The 17,895-nt window shown below is 36.4% G+C and overlaps 1 protein-coding gene across 2 annotated transcripts in view; it reads right to left on the bottom strand.

Annotated features, from left to right (window-relative positions):
• The window catches only part of LOC108603618 (headcase protein), an 80,335-nt gene that overhangs the window by 40,931 nt on the left and 21,509 nt on the right, over nucleotides 1–17,895 (bottom strand). For both annotated transcript variants that reach the window (XM_017992567.1, XM_017992568.1), the window contains exon 2: nucleotides 6,854–6,950. In XM_017992567.1, coding sequence (XP_017848056.1) covers nucleotides 6,854–6,950 — 97 coding nt within the window. The remainder of the gene's footprint in view (nucleotides 1–6,853; nucleotides 6,951–17,895) is intronic.

The raw sequence follows: 17,895 nt of genomic DNA, 5'->3' as shown, positions 1-17,895 counted from the left end.
GGGCAAACAGCTGAATGACTTGCTCGACTGGCTCTTCCTGGCAGCTGAAACTAAGCGCCAAAAAAAAAGACCAATATACAGTAGTAACTAACTACAGCTGCTGCTAAGGACACTTTGAAGGCGACAGGCTGACCTCAATGCGCAATTTGCAATTTGCAATTTGCATTTAATTTGCTGTAAACTTTAAGCAATTTTTTTTCATTAATGCACATAAACTTATGAGCATAATAATAATGAAATACGCAGCAGCCACCCAAACCCAAATTGACGCCCCCAAGTCTCAAGGCATGCGAACTAGACTTGTCCATATGCTGAGCGAGCAACGTAATTAAAAAAAACTAAAGAAAATGTTACAAAAACAAAACTCGTATAAATCAAAGTCAAAGTGAACAAATACAAGGCGCATAAAAATTAAATGTGCTACTCGCAGTTAAATGTGCCGCATAGTTTGACGTTGCCTTGAATCGAAACATTATTTGTACATTTATTAGATTTATTGTGTGGCACAATAGTTTGAGTTTGCAACAACAACAAGTTGAACAAGAGGGGATGGTGTGTGGCTCTAATGACGAGATTATGTCATCGGCTTTAATTAAAACAAAACTAATGCATAAAGTTGTTAAGCATAAATCTAACACTAAATGAAATGAATGCTAAAGCATTTAATTAAATTATAAACATAAATGCTAATAGGCTAACGATTAAACAAAAAGCCTGCACGTTAATTAAATTAAATCTTAAGCAGACAAACACAGCAGCAGCTCAGTTTGGAAGTTATGGTTTGATATCCATATATATCTCACACAATTGGGCCTCTCTACTCACAATCAGTTCGCTATTCCATGGGGTCGTTCATTAGCAGTAAGAGAGCTGAGCACTGACAGTTCCACATCGACAGCATTGTGCTTATAAGCAGCGATCTTCATGAGCAGCACTTGGGAGTGCTGTCAGACAGTTGACACTTGAGCATCATCAACAACAACAACAACAATCATCATCATCATTATTACAATCATCGTCATTATGATTGCAACTCGGCAGACATTATGTCAGTCAGCTGTCATACAAAATAAGTCCGAGACGCAGTCTCAGCTTCAATTGCTGCTTCTGCTACAACAACAAAAGGTAAAAAACAATGCACACGCTCTGAAATGAATTTTTGTGTTTGAAAAGTTTGTTGACTTTGTCTGCTTCGCTGCTCGCTGCTCAAGTTGCAAGCAAACAGCCAAAACGGCACTGAGTTTAACAAAATAATCGTAATTTATATAAAGAATCAGCACACACTGCGCTTATGCATGCCAAATTAAGCAATAAACAATATTCATTTTAATGAACATTCATATAAATTTCGCTTGCAAACGCGCCAAGCAATAATATAAAATGTTTTTGCAGCTCAGAAACGCTTTTTATGACTCTCTGCCCACTTCTCTCAACTTCTCAATGGGGCCAATTTCACTTGCCGCCAAATGAAGCGTTAACTTGAAAAATTGCAAACCGTCGCGGTTCACTGGGGCTCAGCAATTGCAACAGCAACAACAACAGCAGCAGCAGCAACAGCAGCAGCTGCTGCCAGCAACAATGCAACATAAATAAAGTTTTGTCAGGCCGTGCCTAAAAATTTTCAATTAACTGCAGGCGCAGAGAAATTTATAAAATATACAAAAGTAACAAAATAATATATATAGCTAAAATATAATTATGATAATTATTAATATATAGTTATCGATAAATAACAAGTAACGAGTGATAGCTTATGTTAAGAAAATAAGTCACTAGCGTTAGGCATTAAAATTGTGGAAATCATCAGGAATATAATCAAAGCATTTTAGCTACTATAAAATTATTATAAGCACAATAAGCAGTTAAATATGGAATTGAAATTATGATAATTATTATTATAGAATTATCGATAAGTAACGAGTGAAATGAACTCACATATCAAACTGAATGTATGAACGTTAATTCTTATACAAAAAATTGTAAAAATAATCAAGAATATAAACTAATAGTTAGTTTTTGAATAAAATAATTCTTAACGACAGCATTGATACTTTTAATTGCATATAATTAAATTGAAATTAAATTATAAAAATTGCCAGACGGCGTTTAATTTTGTTGTTGCTGTTGTTGTTGCTTTTGTTATATGGCTGTGGGTGTGAGTATTAATTGTCGTAAGCTCTATAAGCAACTGTAAAATAAAAAAAAAAAAGTGCCGCATAAACTGATTTTATTGCACAGCCTCAGCAATTGTTGTTGTTTTTGCGCTATTGTTGCTGTTTGTAAACAAATGCTTAATTGTTGTTGCTGGCAATGCAAATTGCTTGTGTGGGCAGCTGCTGCTGTTGCTGTTGTTGCTTTGCTTTTTTTTAGGTTAAACAAGTACATTTTTATGTACACATACATACAAACACATACATACATATGCTGAGTGCTCGTTAACATTAAAAGTCAATGATTTTTAAATTTGTTTAATGCGCCGAGCGCATTTGTTGATGTAATTAGCGCGCCCAGATCTGCCTCAACACACACACACACACAACAGCAGACAGGTATGCGTGTATGCATGTGTGTGTGTGTTTGTCTGACATAAAGTCAATATAAATATGAAATGCATGAAACAAGCCACACAGCCCGTTGGCTAATCAGTTAACAACAATTCAACAAACGAGTTCAACAACATTTCAATGCCGTTGCCTGCTTTTGGGCTTCGCTAATCTCTGTTGCCACAATCTGTGTGTGTGTGTATGTGTGTGTCGGCGTCGACAGTATCCTGTGCCTGTGCCTGTGCCTGAAATCTAAAGACACCTACACAACAAACTTTAGCAAATTGAAAATTACATTTTTCTTTTTGCTGTCAGTCCAAACAAACAGCAAGGACATGCGCCGATCATTGACCCTACAAATGTTTAATGTCTGCATGTGTTTGTTGCTTTGGGCTAATTTTAATTAAGCCACAAACAAATGTTAAGCACATATAACAAGTCTGAGCTGCCAGTGAAGTGAGTGAGTAACAAATGCATAATTATTCATTTTAACATTCGCATGTACTTTGCAACGTCTTGTGGCAGCCACTTGAACAAATTTTCTGGTTTGTTTGATTGCCAGCAATTTGCGCCCGGAAGAGCACAAGATGCAAAAATTGAAATAAATGACAATGGCTGCCTTGATAAGAGAGCGAGCAGCGAGACTCGTAGTCAAAGTGAAGTGAAGCGACGAGTCTTCACTAACAGACTACACCAGTTCGTCTGGCTGTCTGACTGACTGTCTGTCCGTCTGTCTGTCTGTCTATCTATGTTTGCAACATGTTGCCATGACAATGACTGCGTCTTCTATCAATGCTGGCGCCAGCGCTTGGAGTTGGAGCTCGTGTCTACCACAATGCGCATCAAATGTTTAAATGACAACAGCAACATCCAACGTGTGACAATATTGCTGCAGGGCTCAGGGCTGGCTGCTGCAGCGACAGTTACAATAAATGTCATGTTAAAGCGCCAGCCGAGCAAACGCACATCACAAACAGCTGCCAAGCCAAACAGGCAGAGACTGAGGCAGCGGCAGAGACAGACGCGCTCCACTCAGCGTCACTACTTTGGACTCCCTTGCAGGCATTTACCTGCGAATGGGGCGTGGCTAGCACATTTTGCATAAACTGTTTGCAATTTAACAAATTACATTTGCCACACACACACACACAGCACAGCGCCTACGAAAGTTTTCAAACTTAGACTTAACGCTTGAAACTCACAGCTAAAAGCTTGGGCCAGAGTATTAAATCTTTTGTGCCAACTTTCCCACTTCATTCACAACATTATTTTGTATACACTTTGCCAAAATATAGCAAGTGCTGTTATAAAGTTGTGCCAATTGCGATTTCCTGTCTGTATGAACTGCAAGATCTCAGCAACGCTAAGAGCTAAACACATCAAATTTGCTATATAGACGCAGCTATAGACGCAGTATATGGAGTTTTATGCCAAATGTTGAATTTCGATAAACAAGCGTTAGATGGCGCTGCTGCAAAAACTGTGTTGCTTTGTTACTACTCAAAAGTGTATAAGCAAGTTGACTGCGTTACAATAGCAGCAAAACTGAGTTGATTAGCGCTGTGCTGTCTGTATGAACCGCAAGATCTCAAAGTCTATGCGAGCTAAAGACTCCAAATTTGCTATATACACATATTTATACTTGACGCAGATCGAGTTGGCAACAAAATGTTAAATTTCGATCGATAAGCCACTTCTAAGCTGTCAAGTGTATGCTACAGTTGCTTATGCCCATTTTTTTTCGCACTCTTGCTTTATAAATCAGTCGCTGCGCAGCCAAATGTCAGTCAAGAGTTTGACGCGCTGAGTGATACGGTCATAAAGAATGAATAACGTGCCTTGAAACCAAAAGGCGCACTCGACACTTTTTTCTGTTTTTGGGTCTTTGAATTGCATAAATTATTTGCAGACTGGCGCCTACGAGAGGCGAGATATATATATCCGTGTGTGTTGCATGTTGCATGTGCAGCGCTGACATTTTGGGGCATGCATCAATCTCCATGGGGTGTCAGCACTTCCAACGGCGTGTCAACTAAAACGCGTTCATTTCCACTGTACACTGTGCACAGTGGGCGATGCCAACACCTAAGCTGAGTTCGGTTCGCGTCTGTGCAAATATTTGCGATGCGTATTTATCTATATGCATTCAAATTTCAGCTCCAATTCCACTGAACACATGTGCGACAGACACAAACGCGCTCATCAATCATTTATAAAAACTTATTCGCTTAAGTTTGCGTTTTTTTTTTTATCTGGTGAAAAGCAAAGACAAAGATTGATTTGTGCGCTGAATCAAAAAAATAAACAACCAAAATGCATTTCTTTAAAAAAAATGCTACGCTATAAAAAAAAGGATTACAGCGGTCTCAACAATTAGCAGATGTGGCATCAAAAGGCGCAGCCGTGATAAATGATGAAACAAGTTGACTTAAGTCTCAATGGCTGCCCCGATGGGCTTTGTTAATTATAATTATAACTGATTAAAAACTGAGACGAGTTTACAACCAAAAAAAAAAAAAAAAGGAAAATGTTGACAGCTGATGGAAAATGGTTAAGCCGCGAGCTATGGCCAATGATATGCTGAATGATTAAAAAATCAGCGAGGCGATTTAAGGGCTGCAACCCTTTTGGGTAAAGCAAGACGCAAATTGCTTAATGATTAACAAGTTGACTTGTGTTAATTATTGTCGAACCGGTTGGTACTCTTAATCCTTTGGGCAAACAAAAGCTTCAGCTAAGCCACATGCAACGAGTTTTTTATACTTAGTGCGCGGCTCGGCTCATTGCAATCAGTGCCATGTTGGAGCGCTCAATTATTTGTGGAAAAGTTTTTCGTCAAGTTGCATAAGCAGCATTCGCTACATTGCCACCCAAGACTGCACACAAGTCCAAGTTCGAGTTCGAGTTTGGAGTTTAGTCTGGCGTAAAACTTTCGAGCTGTCTAAAGCCCTTGAAATTGCGCAGAGCAGCGAACAGCAGAGAACATGCCACGCTTTAAGTGAAAACTTTTCAACGCTAATTCCTAGACAGAGAGCGAGAGAGAGAGCTAGAGAGTTTTGCTTTAAAGCCACGCAAAGTTAGCCAAAGAGATTGCATGGCATTTTGAATGGCATTAAATATTTATAGATTCAATACAAAATGCAATTGCAAATGCATGCCAGGCAGACTGCCAAAAATATAAATTGAATTGTAAAGTATTTTTAAAAGCATTTGGCAGCAGACAAAGCCGAAGCTGCGTGCAGACAGAGCGACCAAGCGAGCTGCTATACATACATAAGTTGGCCAAGGGATTTGAATCTGGCAGGATATACGCAAAAGATGAGAGCGCGACAGGTAGCTGCAAAATATATTTTGCTTTTCTTTTGTCGAGTCGAGCTCGCTCAACATGCAGCAGCACCACTTGGCATTATCTGCAATGCAATTGCTTTTATTATTCTACTATATGCTGACCCCACACAAACATGAGTCCTGTCTGTTCAATGAAATATTCAGTGGGTTCGGCACTCTCACTACAAAATGTATTTTGTATTATCTGCATGCCATTTATGATTTCATGAGCCAAGCCAAACTTTTGCGTCGTCGTCGTCGTCTCATGTTAATTGCCACTTGAGCAACTTGTGCGGTCTGCTCTGAATCTACAAGAGTGCAGTTCAATAGCCGCCTCAACAATAACAAACTACCCAAAATAAAAAATAAAAAAAAACTGAAGATTAAAACAAGCTGTTGCAGCTTAAAATTTATTTTTTTGCCTTTGAGTTCGCATTACGCAAAAAACTGTAAACAGAAATCAAATACAGCAGCCAGATAAGCGAGTGCTCGAAAATAATTTGTGGCTACAGTGTGTACACGCTATGCTCACTTTTTGAAACTCAAATTTCCCACAATATGTGCGCGCTCATGTGACGAGCGCTTGCCTTGCCAGCAATTTTCATAACTGTCTGTTTGGCTTTTCCACAGAATTCCGCTGTTGTTATGATTTTCTCTTTTGCGACGACGACAGCTGGAAATTATCTAAAGCTAAAGCGCTATGCAAACAATTCAGACTCCCTCATAACCATAACCATATCCAATTGCCCAGTTTGCCAAGCAAGGCAGTTTTTATATTTTGCTAGTTTTCCAAGAACTTCCAAGCTCTCCATTCAGTTGTGAATGAATGCGAATGAATGGGTACAAGTGTGAGTACTACGGAATAGCAAAAGTCAGCAGAAGCGAACTGCTGCGCACTAATGAGAAAAAGCGCAGCGTAAACTAGAAAACTATATCGTGGGTAGTTTGCTACTTCATTGATAGTTATTGGTTGTCTCACTTACCTTGACTTGATAAGAGTTGAGACGCGTCTTCGGCAGCATGTTGAATGATGAAAAGTCCAAGCGACGTGAAAAGATGCCGTTGCAACCAGAAGTTGAGCTGCAAAGAAAACAAGAATGCAAAAATCATAAATATATGGCTTTATGTAAATAAAATTATATTTATACACTTTGATATGCGGAAAAGGGTTGCACAAAGTGAATGTAACAGCAGCTCATAAAGTATATTTCTCATAATCAAGACAAAATGAGTCTGTTTGGCTAGACGTTCGCCTGTATGAGCGCCAAGAACTCAGAGACTACAGAAGCTAGAGCAACTAAATTTAGTATGTAGCTGCTACTTATACCGAAGTAAAGCGCTGTTATGTTTTTTTCTTCCCCTCACCAACACAAACCGAAAAAAACTTGATATTCTAATCAAAGTGTATTAAAACAGGCACCATAAAGTATATATATTCATAATCAAGCCATAATGAGTCGATTGTGCATGTTTGGCTGTTCGGTCGTCTGTATGAGCGCCAAGAACTCAGAGACTATAGCTGCTAGAGCAACTAAATTTAGTATGTAGCTGCTACTTATACTGAAGTGATGCGCTGTTAAGTTTTTTTCTTCCTCCCACCAACGCAACCCGAAAAAAAACTTGATATTCTAATCAAAGTGTATTAAAACAGGCACCATAAAGTATATATATTCATAATCAAGCCATAATGAGTCGATTGAGCATGTCTGGCTGTTCGTTCGTCTGTATGAGCGCCAAGAACTCAGAGACTATAGCAGATAGAGTAACTAAATTTAGTATGTAGCTGCTACTATTTTCGTAGCAGCACGCTGTTAAGTTATTTTCTTCCTCCCACTAACGCAAGCCGAAAAAAAATGAATATTCTTATGAAAGTGTATCAAAAAGTTGCATGCTTCCAACATTGCTGCATTCTTCTTTGCATATATGTATGTATGAGTGCGTCTGTGTGTGTAAGTTCAATTTATTTTATGACAGTCTCGTTCTTTTGATATTTTTCTCTTGTTTGGAATTGGCATTGCACATTGAATACCAAGCTGTCAGCAAACGGAAATTGCATATGTGCCTGGGCACAAAGTAAACTCTTCGAAATAGATAAACACTCGCTTGACTTTGCCACAAACACGTAGCACGAACAGCGTGTTGCAATGGAGTTCTCTCGACTATATCGAACTTGCCGGTAATTGACTAATCCGAACTGTAAGTTATGGCCCTAGACGTGACTATTTCTCAAGCTGTTCAAATTCAATCTACATTTGATTATAAATGTTGCTAATTAAAATAATACATATGCTCAATTTTCGATCAATTTATTTATAAAAGCCATGACAAAAGTTATTCATTGTTGTTGATGATGACGCTCGCTCTCGCCCCGAGCTTAATGCCCAAGCAAATAAAGTTATCAACAATGCTCAATAAAAATGCAAAAAATAACACAAAAAAAAAGCAATAAAAGCAAAAGAGACAGCGAATTAAAAGCAAACACATGAATGCGCCGCTGTTGTTGTCTCAGCTGACCTTGACATTGAATAGATTAAAAATACCAAAAGTTATTTTTCTTCTCTTTTTTTTTTTTTAAATTATTATGTTATCTTTCTAAGCTGGGCACAGCGTGAGTAAGCAAAGCTTGAAAGTCTCGACTCTTATCGCACTCTAGGCGACTAAATATAGAAAACTCAACTTAAAGTAATGCCAGCAATGAACAAATACATGCACAACTTTATCTGTGTGTGTGTATGTGGCACTTATCTACTTGTTTATGTGCATGTGAGTGAAAAATAAACAAAACTCGCGTTATTTTCTTTTTAGTCAGCGTTATTTGTTTTGCTTTTCGTTTTTGAAATTTACGCTTTTTTCACTTTTACACCTCTCAGCGCTGATTATATAACCATAAACAAAAAGCTAATAAATAATATAATATGTGAAAAACTCACGATATATATATATATACCCCTTTTCCAATCGTGAATTCTGCCTCGCTCGCACTTAGTTCGCTTATCAGCGAGCAAAACAAAATTGTAATTTATTTTTAAACAATTACAAAATACAGTGAGGTAGGTGAGTGTTCAGTTCGCTTGTCCGTCCGTCTGCTTGTCCGTACATTAAGTCATTTCTGAACAAAGGCAGCGATTGTGCTAAAAGTCAGAGCGTGGGTGTAGGCTATAGCCTATAATATAACCTCCAAATCAGACACTAAATGTGTTTACATATTAATATTATTTAATGTTAATGTTAAGTGCATTAGCACAGGAAACGTAACTGTTTGATAATTTGTGTTGTAAAATAAAAATTATGATTATTTTTTAAAAAGTTAAAAGATAACTCTAAAGTTTTATTGTATTCATTTAAAAGATTTTTAAATAAAAATTAAGTTGTAACAATTACTTTTCAATTTGAATTTGAAGAATAATAAGCAATACTAATTTTAATAATAATTAATTCTTTTTAAAATCTAAAAAAATATTTAAAAATAAATTATTTAAAAGTTATAAAAGAACTTGTATTTTTATTTTGTTCAATTAAAAGATTTTTAAATATAAATGAAGTTGTAACAATTTCTCACTTTGTATTTATATAAAAAAATAACATAATTTTCTTCTATCGTCGACTGTTCCACAGTTGATATTAAAATTAATAATGAAATACAAATAATACGAATTTTAATAATACTTATTTCTTTTAAAAAATTAAATAAATGCCAAAAACTATATTTCTATTTAACAATCTATTTACATACAAAATAACTATTATTTTTAATATGTTCAATCGAATTTAAATATAAGTGCTAGTTTTTATTTTAAATTTATTCAATAACATTTACTTGAATAGTCAAATATAAAAGCAAACTGAATGTCTTTTGTCTAAAATACGCTATCAAATCTATAATTTAAACAAATGCTATTAACCAACTTAGCAAAGCTCAATTTTTGTGGCGCCCTTTGCTTGACCAAACAACATTTAATGGCTCAAACTAGTTGCCATTGTACTAAGGTTTGCCCTTTACGGAAAAAAAGAGCGTGCGAAATTAAAGCAGAGCCCATAAAAAAATGTTTGTTAAAAATAAAATCATTTATTATGGGGGCATGCAGCTGGGCAGCAAAAGTAAAATATGCATAAATTGTATGCGCTGCGATTTTGTTTATTGCTTATTAATGAAAGCACGCTATATGCACGGCTAATGAATTTTAAGCACCAAATAAATGTTTTTTGGCATTTTTTTGAGAAACACGTGCGTCAGTTTTAAAACGCTGATTGTTCGCCTGATGGCTGACTGCTAATTAAAAGCTGTTTGAATGCTTATTTTATACAACGGCAGCAACGGCAGCAAGGTAAGCTAAGCTAAGTGAGTAGGCTGTAGCCAAAAATTTAAAATGCCAAACACCCGCACACGCAGCAAATGCAAAAGTTACCAGCTGAGCTGAGCTAAGCTGAGTTGCTGCCTGTAATTTATAGACAATAAATTGAAGTTGGCTCAACACACGCACACGCAAGCGAGACACAGAGTGTGAAATAGAACAAAGGCTAAATTAGTATACGTATACGTAATGTATGCGTATTTAACTATAGAGCAAGTTACGCGTTTTTTTAGGCTTTTGTTTGAGTTGACTTTGACCTTGTGGTAATAACAACAATAACAAACAAGATACAACACGCTGTAGTGAAGTCTAACAACTTGGCTATGAGTTTTGAGTTAGTTTTTTAGCGATGAAGCATTGCCGTTTAAAATATTTCTGTTGCTGCTTGGAGCTACGTCCTGGCTGCTGTGTAATTGCAGTGATTGAAACAGGATTTGGTGTCATTGGCTTATGCAGTGCAGGTGCAGGTAAGTTAACTAAACAAATCAATTGACAACAATTCAAGCTCAATTCACTACGCAGCCAATGGCAGAGACTTTGTTGTATTCTTGGGTCGCATTGGCTTCTTGTTGCATATTATTGGCGCTGCTTGGTTATTCGTTGGCTGCATTTTCGTAAGTTTTGAAGCGCATCTAAGCCTATTGCTAACTTTTCTTTAGAAGCGCGCAGATCTCATCTCTTTGCATTTGATTATGAATTGCCTGCACTTTGCGCTGGTTCTCCTATTTATTGTGCTCTGGACTTTGAAGTGCGATTATGAAAATGATGTTTTCCTTGAATGGGCTTTTCCGTACTGCACTTATCTGATTGCTCTGCACATTGTTGGCTTTTGTACGCAAGTAATACACGTATTTGGCCAAAGGCGTCTCAATGCTCATTTCATATTCATTTCATAGTGTTGAGCGTTTACTTCTATGCTGTTGTTTATATATTTTATCGCAAGCTACGCTGGCAGCAGTCGAGTGCGTACATGGACTATATGATTGCATATTTTAATTAATTTTATAAGCATTTAAAAGTTTTAATTAGATATTGTTTTTATAGCGCATTTTGTAGTCGTCTTGGGTTTTTTTTTTGTCTGCTTAATTCGTTTGAATTTGTTTGCTATTGTTTTGGCTGCTCATAATTTCACACTAATTTGTAAATTTTTATGTTGCCAGTTGTAGATTCTACACGCAGCTGAAGTTTCAACAAATTAAATAAGCAGCAAAACTAAATGAATTGCAAGCAATAAGCGACTTGCTGACTTTACTTTGGATTGCATCAAATCACTTCATTCCGTAGCAATTTTCAATCACGTGCTAAGTGCTGCCAGCCAGCCAAACAGACAGTCGAACAGACAGACGCAGCGCAGAGCACAACACACAGACGATTTGTCTGCAACATGCTGTGGCAAGCTGTGGGCTGGGGTGGGGTGGGGCATGGGGTCAGCTGCATAATTTCTGTGCACAAACAAAAGCAAATGAAACAATTGGAACTCGAACGCTGCCAGACACAGATTTGCGCTCTCTTTCTCACTCTCGCTCTCTCACTCTTTCTCAACGAGTGGCAACTATTTGCCCTATCACGTACAAATTAAAAATGTGAAATGCTTCAATTTGCTGCAAGGCGATTACAAAACGTAGCGCGCATAGCAACCAGTTGGTACAACGGGGCGTATGAATTGATTTGCCAGCCAACAAACCTATTTATGCAAATCTTTTTCCTCTAATGTGTCACAATTAAGCGCGCGAAATTTAATTTTACACGTTTTGATTTTAATAACTGATTTACATATATTTTTGGCTTAAACAAGTTTCAGCTCCAAACGACCTCCTAAGCTTTGAATCTGGCGCCAAGTGTCATTTTATGAGATGGCAATTGTATTTTTGGATTTGGACCACACCTTAGCAGCAATTTTCGAAACACATTTCAATGAATATCGAAATACCAAATAGACACAAATTTCGTGCATTTGACGCCGCTCACGTTTTGCTCATAAATTTGGTGTCGAGCGTCTACAAATCTAAAACTTAAATACACATTTTTGCATTTGTTTGCATTGCATCAGTCGCAATTCTATGCCACTGATTATATTTGCCACTTGGTTGGTAGCCGCAGCCTTAGGCTTGAACTTTTCAAAAATGTTAACCAAATCTTTTATAGACAGTAGGCCGACCGACCGAACCAGCTACCTGCCAATTTGTAGCCGCAAGACACCAAAAATAAAACGAAACAAAGTCAAACAATAAACAAAAATGAATCCACAATTGCAATAAGCGAAGACCTGCCCACTGTGCATATGAAAATGGCAAAGTTGAGCTGAAAACTAAAGAAAAACAAAAGCGCATTAAGTTGGCCAAGCTGCCAGCCAGCCAGGCCAAATGCCTATTTCACTTTCATTTTAACCACAATTGTTTCAATTGGTTTCTGCGGGTGCGGTCTGGGAAATAGAGAAGCGATAGTTGTACTAATAAAATTAAACTTTAATCAGCATTGCTTTATTACTTGAGCGGAAAATATTGTTTTGCCTTTAGCGATATCCAAATCTGAACTAGTCAAGCATATTAAATTATTTTTTTTTAATAAATTTAAGTGAAAATTTGAGACTTATCTGCTGTCATTTCAATTGAATGGAAATTTAATTTATTCCTAATTTCCGTAATTTTCCAAATTTGCTACATTTTCCAAAAATGAACACGCTAAGCATATTTTCTATTTTTTATAGATTTTTGACATTTAAATTAAATGTAAAGTTTATTTTTTCCGCATTTCCATAATTTTCCCAACTTGCAAAATTTTTTTAAATCTGAGCGCGCATAAAATTTTTGCTATTTTTTATAGATTTTTGGTTGACATTTCACACTTTTATCTACTGTCATTTAAATTAAATCTAATTTTTATTTTTTCTGAATTTACATAATTTTTCCAATTTGCTAAATTTTTTTAAATCTGAGAACGCAATGAATAATTCCTATTTTTAGATTTTTAAAGCAAATTCTAGAATGACAATCTATTAAAAAAATTCAAAAGTTTCCGTAATTTTCTAAATTTGCTACATTTTTTAAATCTGAGCACGCATAGAATATTTTCTATTTTTTATAGATTTTTAGTGCAAGTTTTAGACATTTATCTCCTGCCATTCCAATTGAATGGAAATTTCAGATAAAGCGAATTTACGTAATTTTCCAAATTTGCTTTTTTCAAGCAACTTGGATATTTTTAATTGAAATTTTGGTAGAAAATTTCAGAGATATAAAAATATCAGCAACTGAGCCTAACTTTTTATATATAAAGTTTTGTAACTTTTGCTTTTAGCGTGTGCTTACTGTAATTACAATATATATGGCATGGCAGGCACTCGCAGCAATTGCTCAAGTCGTCTCTTGGCTTTAAACTGTTGCTCTGACCGCAAATCGCCAGCGCATCGAACACGAAACATCGGCAAATTGATTAATGGCACTGCTTGAAACAATTTTTACTATTTTACTATTGCCAAGATTAAAGATTTTTGTGCTTTTGAGGCGGCAACAAGTTTTTAAATGTAATGTGAAACCAAAAGTGGCTGCTGCTGCTGCTGCTGCTGAGCTACGCTTATTAATTGTTGTTGTTGTTGTTGTTGTTATGCCCCAATATGGTGCACAACTCGTTTTAGCCATAATCACAACTGAGCAATCTTCGGGGCGATATCAAATTGCGCCTTGCTCCAAGCTCCTGTGAATAACAAACAACGACAACGACGACGACGACAACAAATTTGTTGCAATTTCATAATTTGAGGCGCACATTAATTGCGCAAATTGCGCTCTCGACTATGTTAGGCTGTGATTTAAGCCATGTTAATAATAAAGTGCATATAAATTTGCATTTCTTGTTTGTGGCTGCTGCTGCTGCGTGTCTTGATTTCAAGTACAGCGAACCTAATGACAATTGCAGCCAGTCCGAGCTAATTAAATGCTGCAACATAAATCAGAGCAACAAGCTGGGGCTAGGCGCTGTCAATTGCGATTAGAGCAACACGCATAGATCAGAGCAAGGAGCACAGCCATGAACTAAGTCCATTCGAATTGTTAGAGAGAAACGTGAATGTCAAGCAAGTCAAATTGTTGATGAGCGCGCGTTGGCAAATGGTTTCTAATTAAACTAGACTTGGGTGCGGTTTGGCACACGACTTCAAACTTTAAGTTGCATTCCACACACACACACAACTAAAACAAACAGTTTCCATTTCCATTTCAGCAAAGTGCAAGAAACTCATAAATTACATGAGAGCGACTGAGCGAGCGAGTTCTATGCACGTGGTGCGGTCAAATAAATAGAAAATTAGCCCAGACATTGCCCAGTCGAGGGCAAATACAAATAATGCGCCACAATATGTTGCTGCAACATAAAGAAACAAAAGCAACACACATTAGCAACAACAACAAAAACGACGTCAACTCATTGCTGCTAATTAATTGCAAACGCTCAGGCGGGCGCAGTCAAAAGAGTAAACTACACACGTCTGTTTCGGCTAAGAAATATTCATTTGGTTTTTATTTTATTTCTACATTTTAGCTGCTCTATAAATTAATGCGCCAGCTGCAAGCCATAGACGGTTAAGTCTGCGCTGCCAAAGAAAATAAAAACATTTCTTGGCAAGCCGCTAAAGGTTAATATACTCCAACAGCAAAGAATTTAAATTTCAGCGAAACCAGCAGCAATCATTTTTAACAAAACTTTGAGAGTTTTAAGCATTGGAATGGAAAAGCAAAGAAAAGTTATCGAGCAAATGATATATTAAGGCTAATAAATATTTTTTAATAATTCTAAATTATTATTTTAACGATAACAACATCAATTATGAATCAACTTCTAGTACTTCGAGAGTTTTAAGCATATAAATATAAATAAAAATAAATTTATCTAGTACTTCGAGCGTTTTAAACATGTGAATGGAAAAGCAAAGAAAATTGATCGAGCTTTATATGCAAATCAATGTATTAAGGTTTATAAATAATTTTTAATAATTCGAAATTAATATTTTAACATCAATTTTTAATCGACTTCTAGTACTTGAAGAGCTTTAAGCATATGAATGGAAGAGCAAAGAAAATTTATTGAAGAAATTATGTATTAGAGTTTATAAATATTTTTTAATAATTTGAAATTAATATTTGATTAAAAATAATATTGATTAATTTTTTAATCAACTTCTAGTATTTTGAGTGTTTTAAGCATAGGAATAGAAAAGTAAACTAAATTTATCGAGCTATATGTATTAACTTTTAAAAATATTTTTTAATAATTCGAAATTAATATTTTTACGAGTTCATAATTAAATTTTTTAATCAACTTCTAGAGTTTTACGCATATAAATATAAATAAAAATTAATGTATCTAGTACTTCAATAGTTTTAAGTGTATCGACCCCTAGAAAATGTTGAGCATAAGTATTTTATGCAAATAGTTTACTTAATTATTGTTATTATTTTTTAAGATTTGTTTGCAAATCGCAAAGAACTTTAATTGTATTGAGCCCAACATCAATTTGTAAGGGAATTTTCTTTTATTTCCATACTAATTAGCTTATAAAAAGTAAAATAAATGTATCGATGCCTTTAAGCTTAAGCTAAACATTTTTTACTAGTAGTAGTAGTTATTGCTATACCCTAAAGTTATAAACATTACGTTTGCAGCCTGCAGGCCTCAGTTAAATTAAATGCTAGGCTACAATTTAAATTTTCTAGAATTTAGCCAATAAATTTGTTACTTTTTTTTCACTTTATTTTCAACAGTTGAATAATTTTTCTAGTGCTCGATACATTAATTTATAATTTTGCTTAGTACTAGCTACTAGAATTTCACTTCCCTTTGATTGTTAATCCCATGTTGTCAATATGAAAAGCCGCACATACTATATATACAGCTGATAAGCTATATAGTTAGTACAACTATGCATACAATGTGGCTTGCAATAAACGATATTGTTATCGAACTTTTATGACTCAGAAAATATGCGCGGCAAATATTTTGTGTTTTTAACGTTCGCGTGTTAATCGCAAACAAATTAAAAATGCCACAAAAACTCACACATACGCACACACACAAACAGCCTCATGTATGTGTGAACGAGTTGTTAATGAAAATGCCACAAAATTCCCATAATGCAATTCTATAGAGCCAAGGCGGCAATGTCTGTGGACAACTTCACGCTGCGCTGCCTACGCCAAATAGTTGGAGATAGAGTTAGAGCGAGACAGATAGCGAGCTGGCGCGTAAAGCTGTGAAAAGTCTCATTACTTTGGACAAATATGCAATTTGATGTTAGTAGTGTTATGTTGTTATATACTCCGAATACATGAGGAGAGCCGACGACGACTGCCAAATGTAATAAAGCCGGAGTCGGAGTCGGACGCAGCTGGGGCCATAGACCGCAAAAGTTGGCGGCATTTGCTCGCGTGTTGCGGTTGCAAGTTCAGACTCTTGAGTGTGTGTCATAGACACGACTAGCGCTGCTACTGCTGCTGCCACTATGTGTGGCAAGTTGCTAGTAGTGTGGCAAACATATGTGAGCCAGGCGCGTTACTTTAAATATTTCTCAAGTCACACGCACAGTTTTTTTTTTTTGCAATTAAAAAGTAAAGCAAATTTTATTATACAAATTAATTGCCACACACACACACACACAAAAGTTTTTTCGGCATGTGACAGTTTATCTTTTTAAATTATTGAGCGCTGTTCGGACTCGCTGGCGCAAATATTTGTTGGCTTAACGACTTTAGCTTGTTGTTTGTCTGGCCCGATGTTTGCTTGTTAGTTTTGTTTGCCAGCCAAACGAGCAAACATGGCCCAGACGCTCATTTGCTCATTTGCACGTGTCGAATGAGCTCAGACATCTAATCGTTTGATTTCGATTTAATTAATTAATACCTTTGGCTAAATATGCAGACATAAGCGCACATTTAATTAGATTTTAGCCCAAGCCGCTCACTTTGGGCCGCATTTGGAGTTAGTTGGCCTCGTTTGGCAACAATTTAAATAAATAAACAGTAGCTAAAACAAATTTGATTTGTTTTGCATAGCGAGTCTTTACTTTAGCCTAACCATTTTAGCCATGGGAACACACTAAGCTAATAACTAATATACAAATAAGCCAAAGATGCGCAATTGTTGCTGCCAAATAACAAATTGAGCTGTCAGCATGGCCAAGCGGCTTGGCTCTCTTAACTATTTAGCCGAGTCTGAGGCTGAGGCAACCAAAACATTTTTTAGCCATTTCAATTGCCGCCGGGCGTTGGCCGCCGCCAAAGAACCAAAAAAAAAAAACACACGCAGTTGATAATTAGCCAACAAAAAATGAAGTCGCGATTCTGTTTGGCCATTAATTCCAATTGCCAATATAAATTTGTTGTCTGTTGTGCTTGTGGCAATTTATTTTTTCTGTTTTTTTAAATGCTAAATATATATCGCTGTGTATATCGGCACTCCACCCATTTTCTGTGTGTCACAATTTTCGCATTTAGCCGCCAGAGTCTGACACATGACATGACAGGCCCAGAAAACTTCCAACTGCCAAACCAATTTTTACAAGTATCTCGCAGCTTTGGCCAACTGTCTGCGGTCTGTCTATGAATGCACCACCGCTTGATTTATATATTCAATTAAACTTGCCGCCCTAACGAGCAACAACAACAACAGCAACAACAACAGCA

Source organism: Drosophila busckii, chromosome 3R (assembly GCF_011750605.1).
Source record: "Drosophila busckii strain San Diego stock center, stock number 13000-0081.31 chromosome 3R, ASM1175060v1, whole genome shotgun sequence".
In the NCBI taxonomy this organism is placed as follows: domain Eukaryota; kingdom Metazoa; phylum Arthropoda; class Insecta; order Diptera; family Drosophilidae; genus Drosophila; species Drosophila busckii.
The sequence above is the reverse complement of the archived record's forward strand: the minus strand, read 5'-3'. Positions and strand labels throughout refer to the sequence as shown.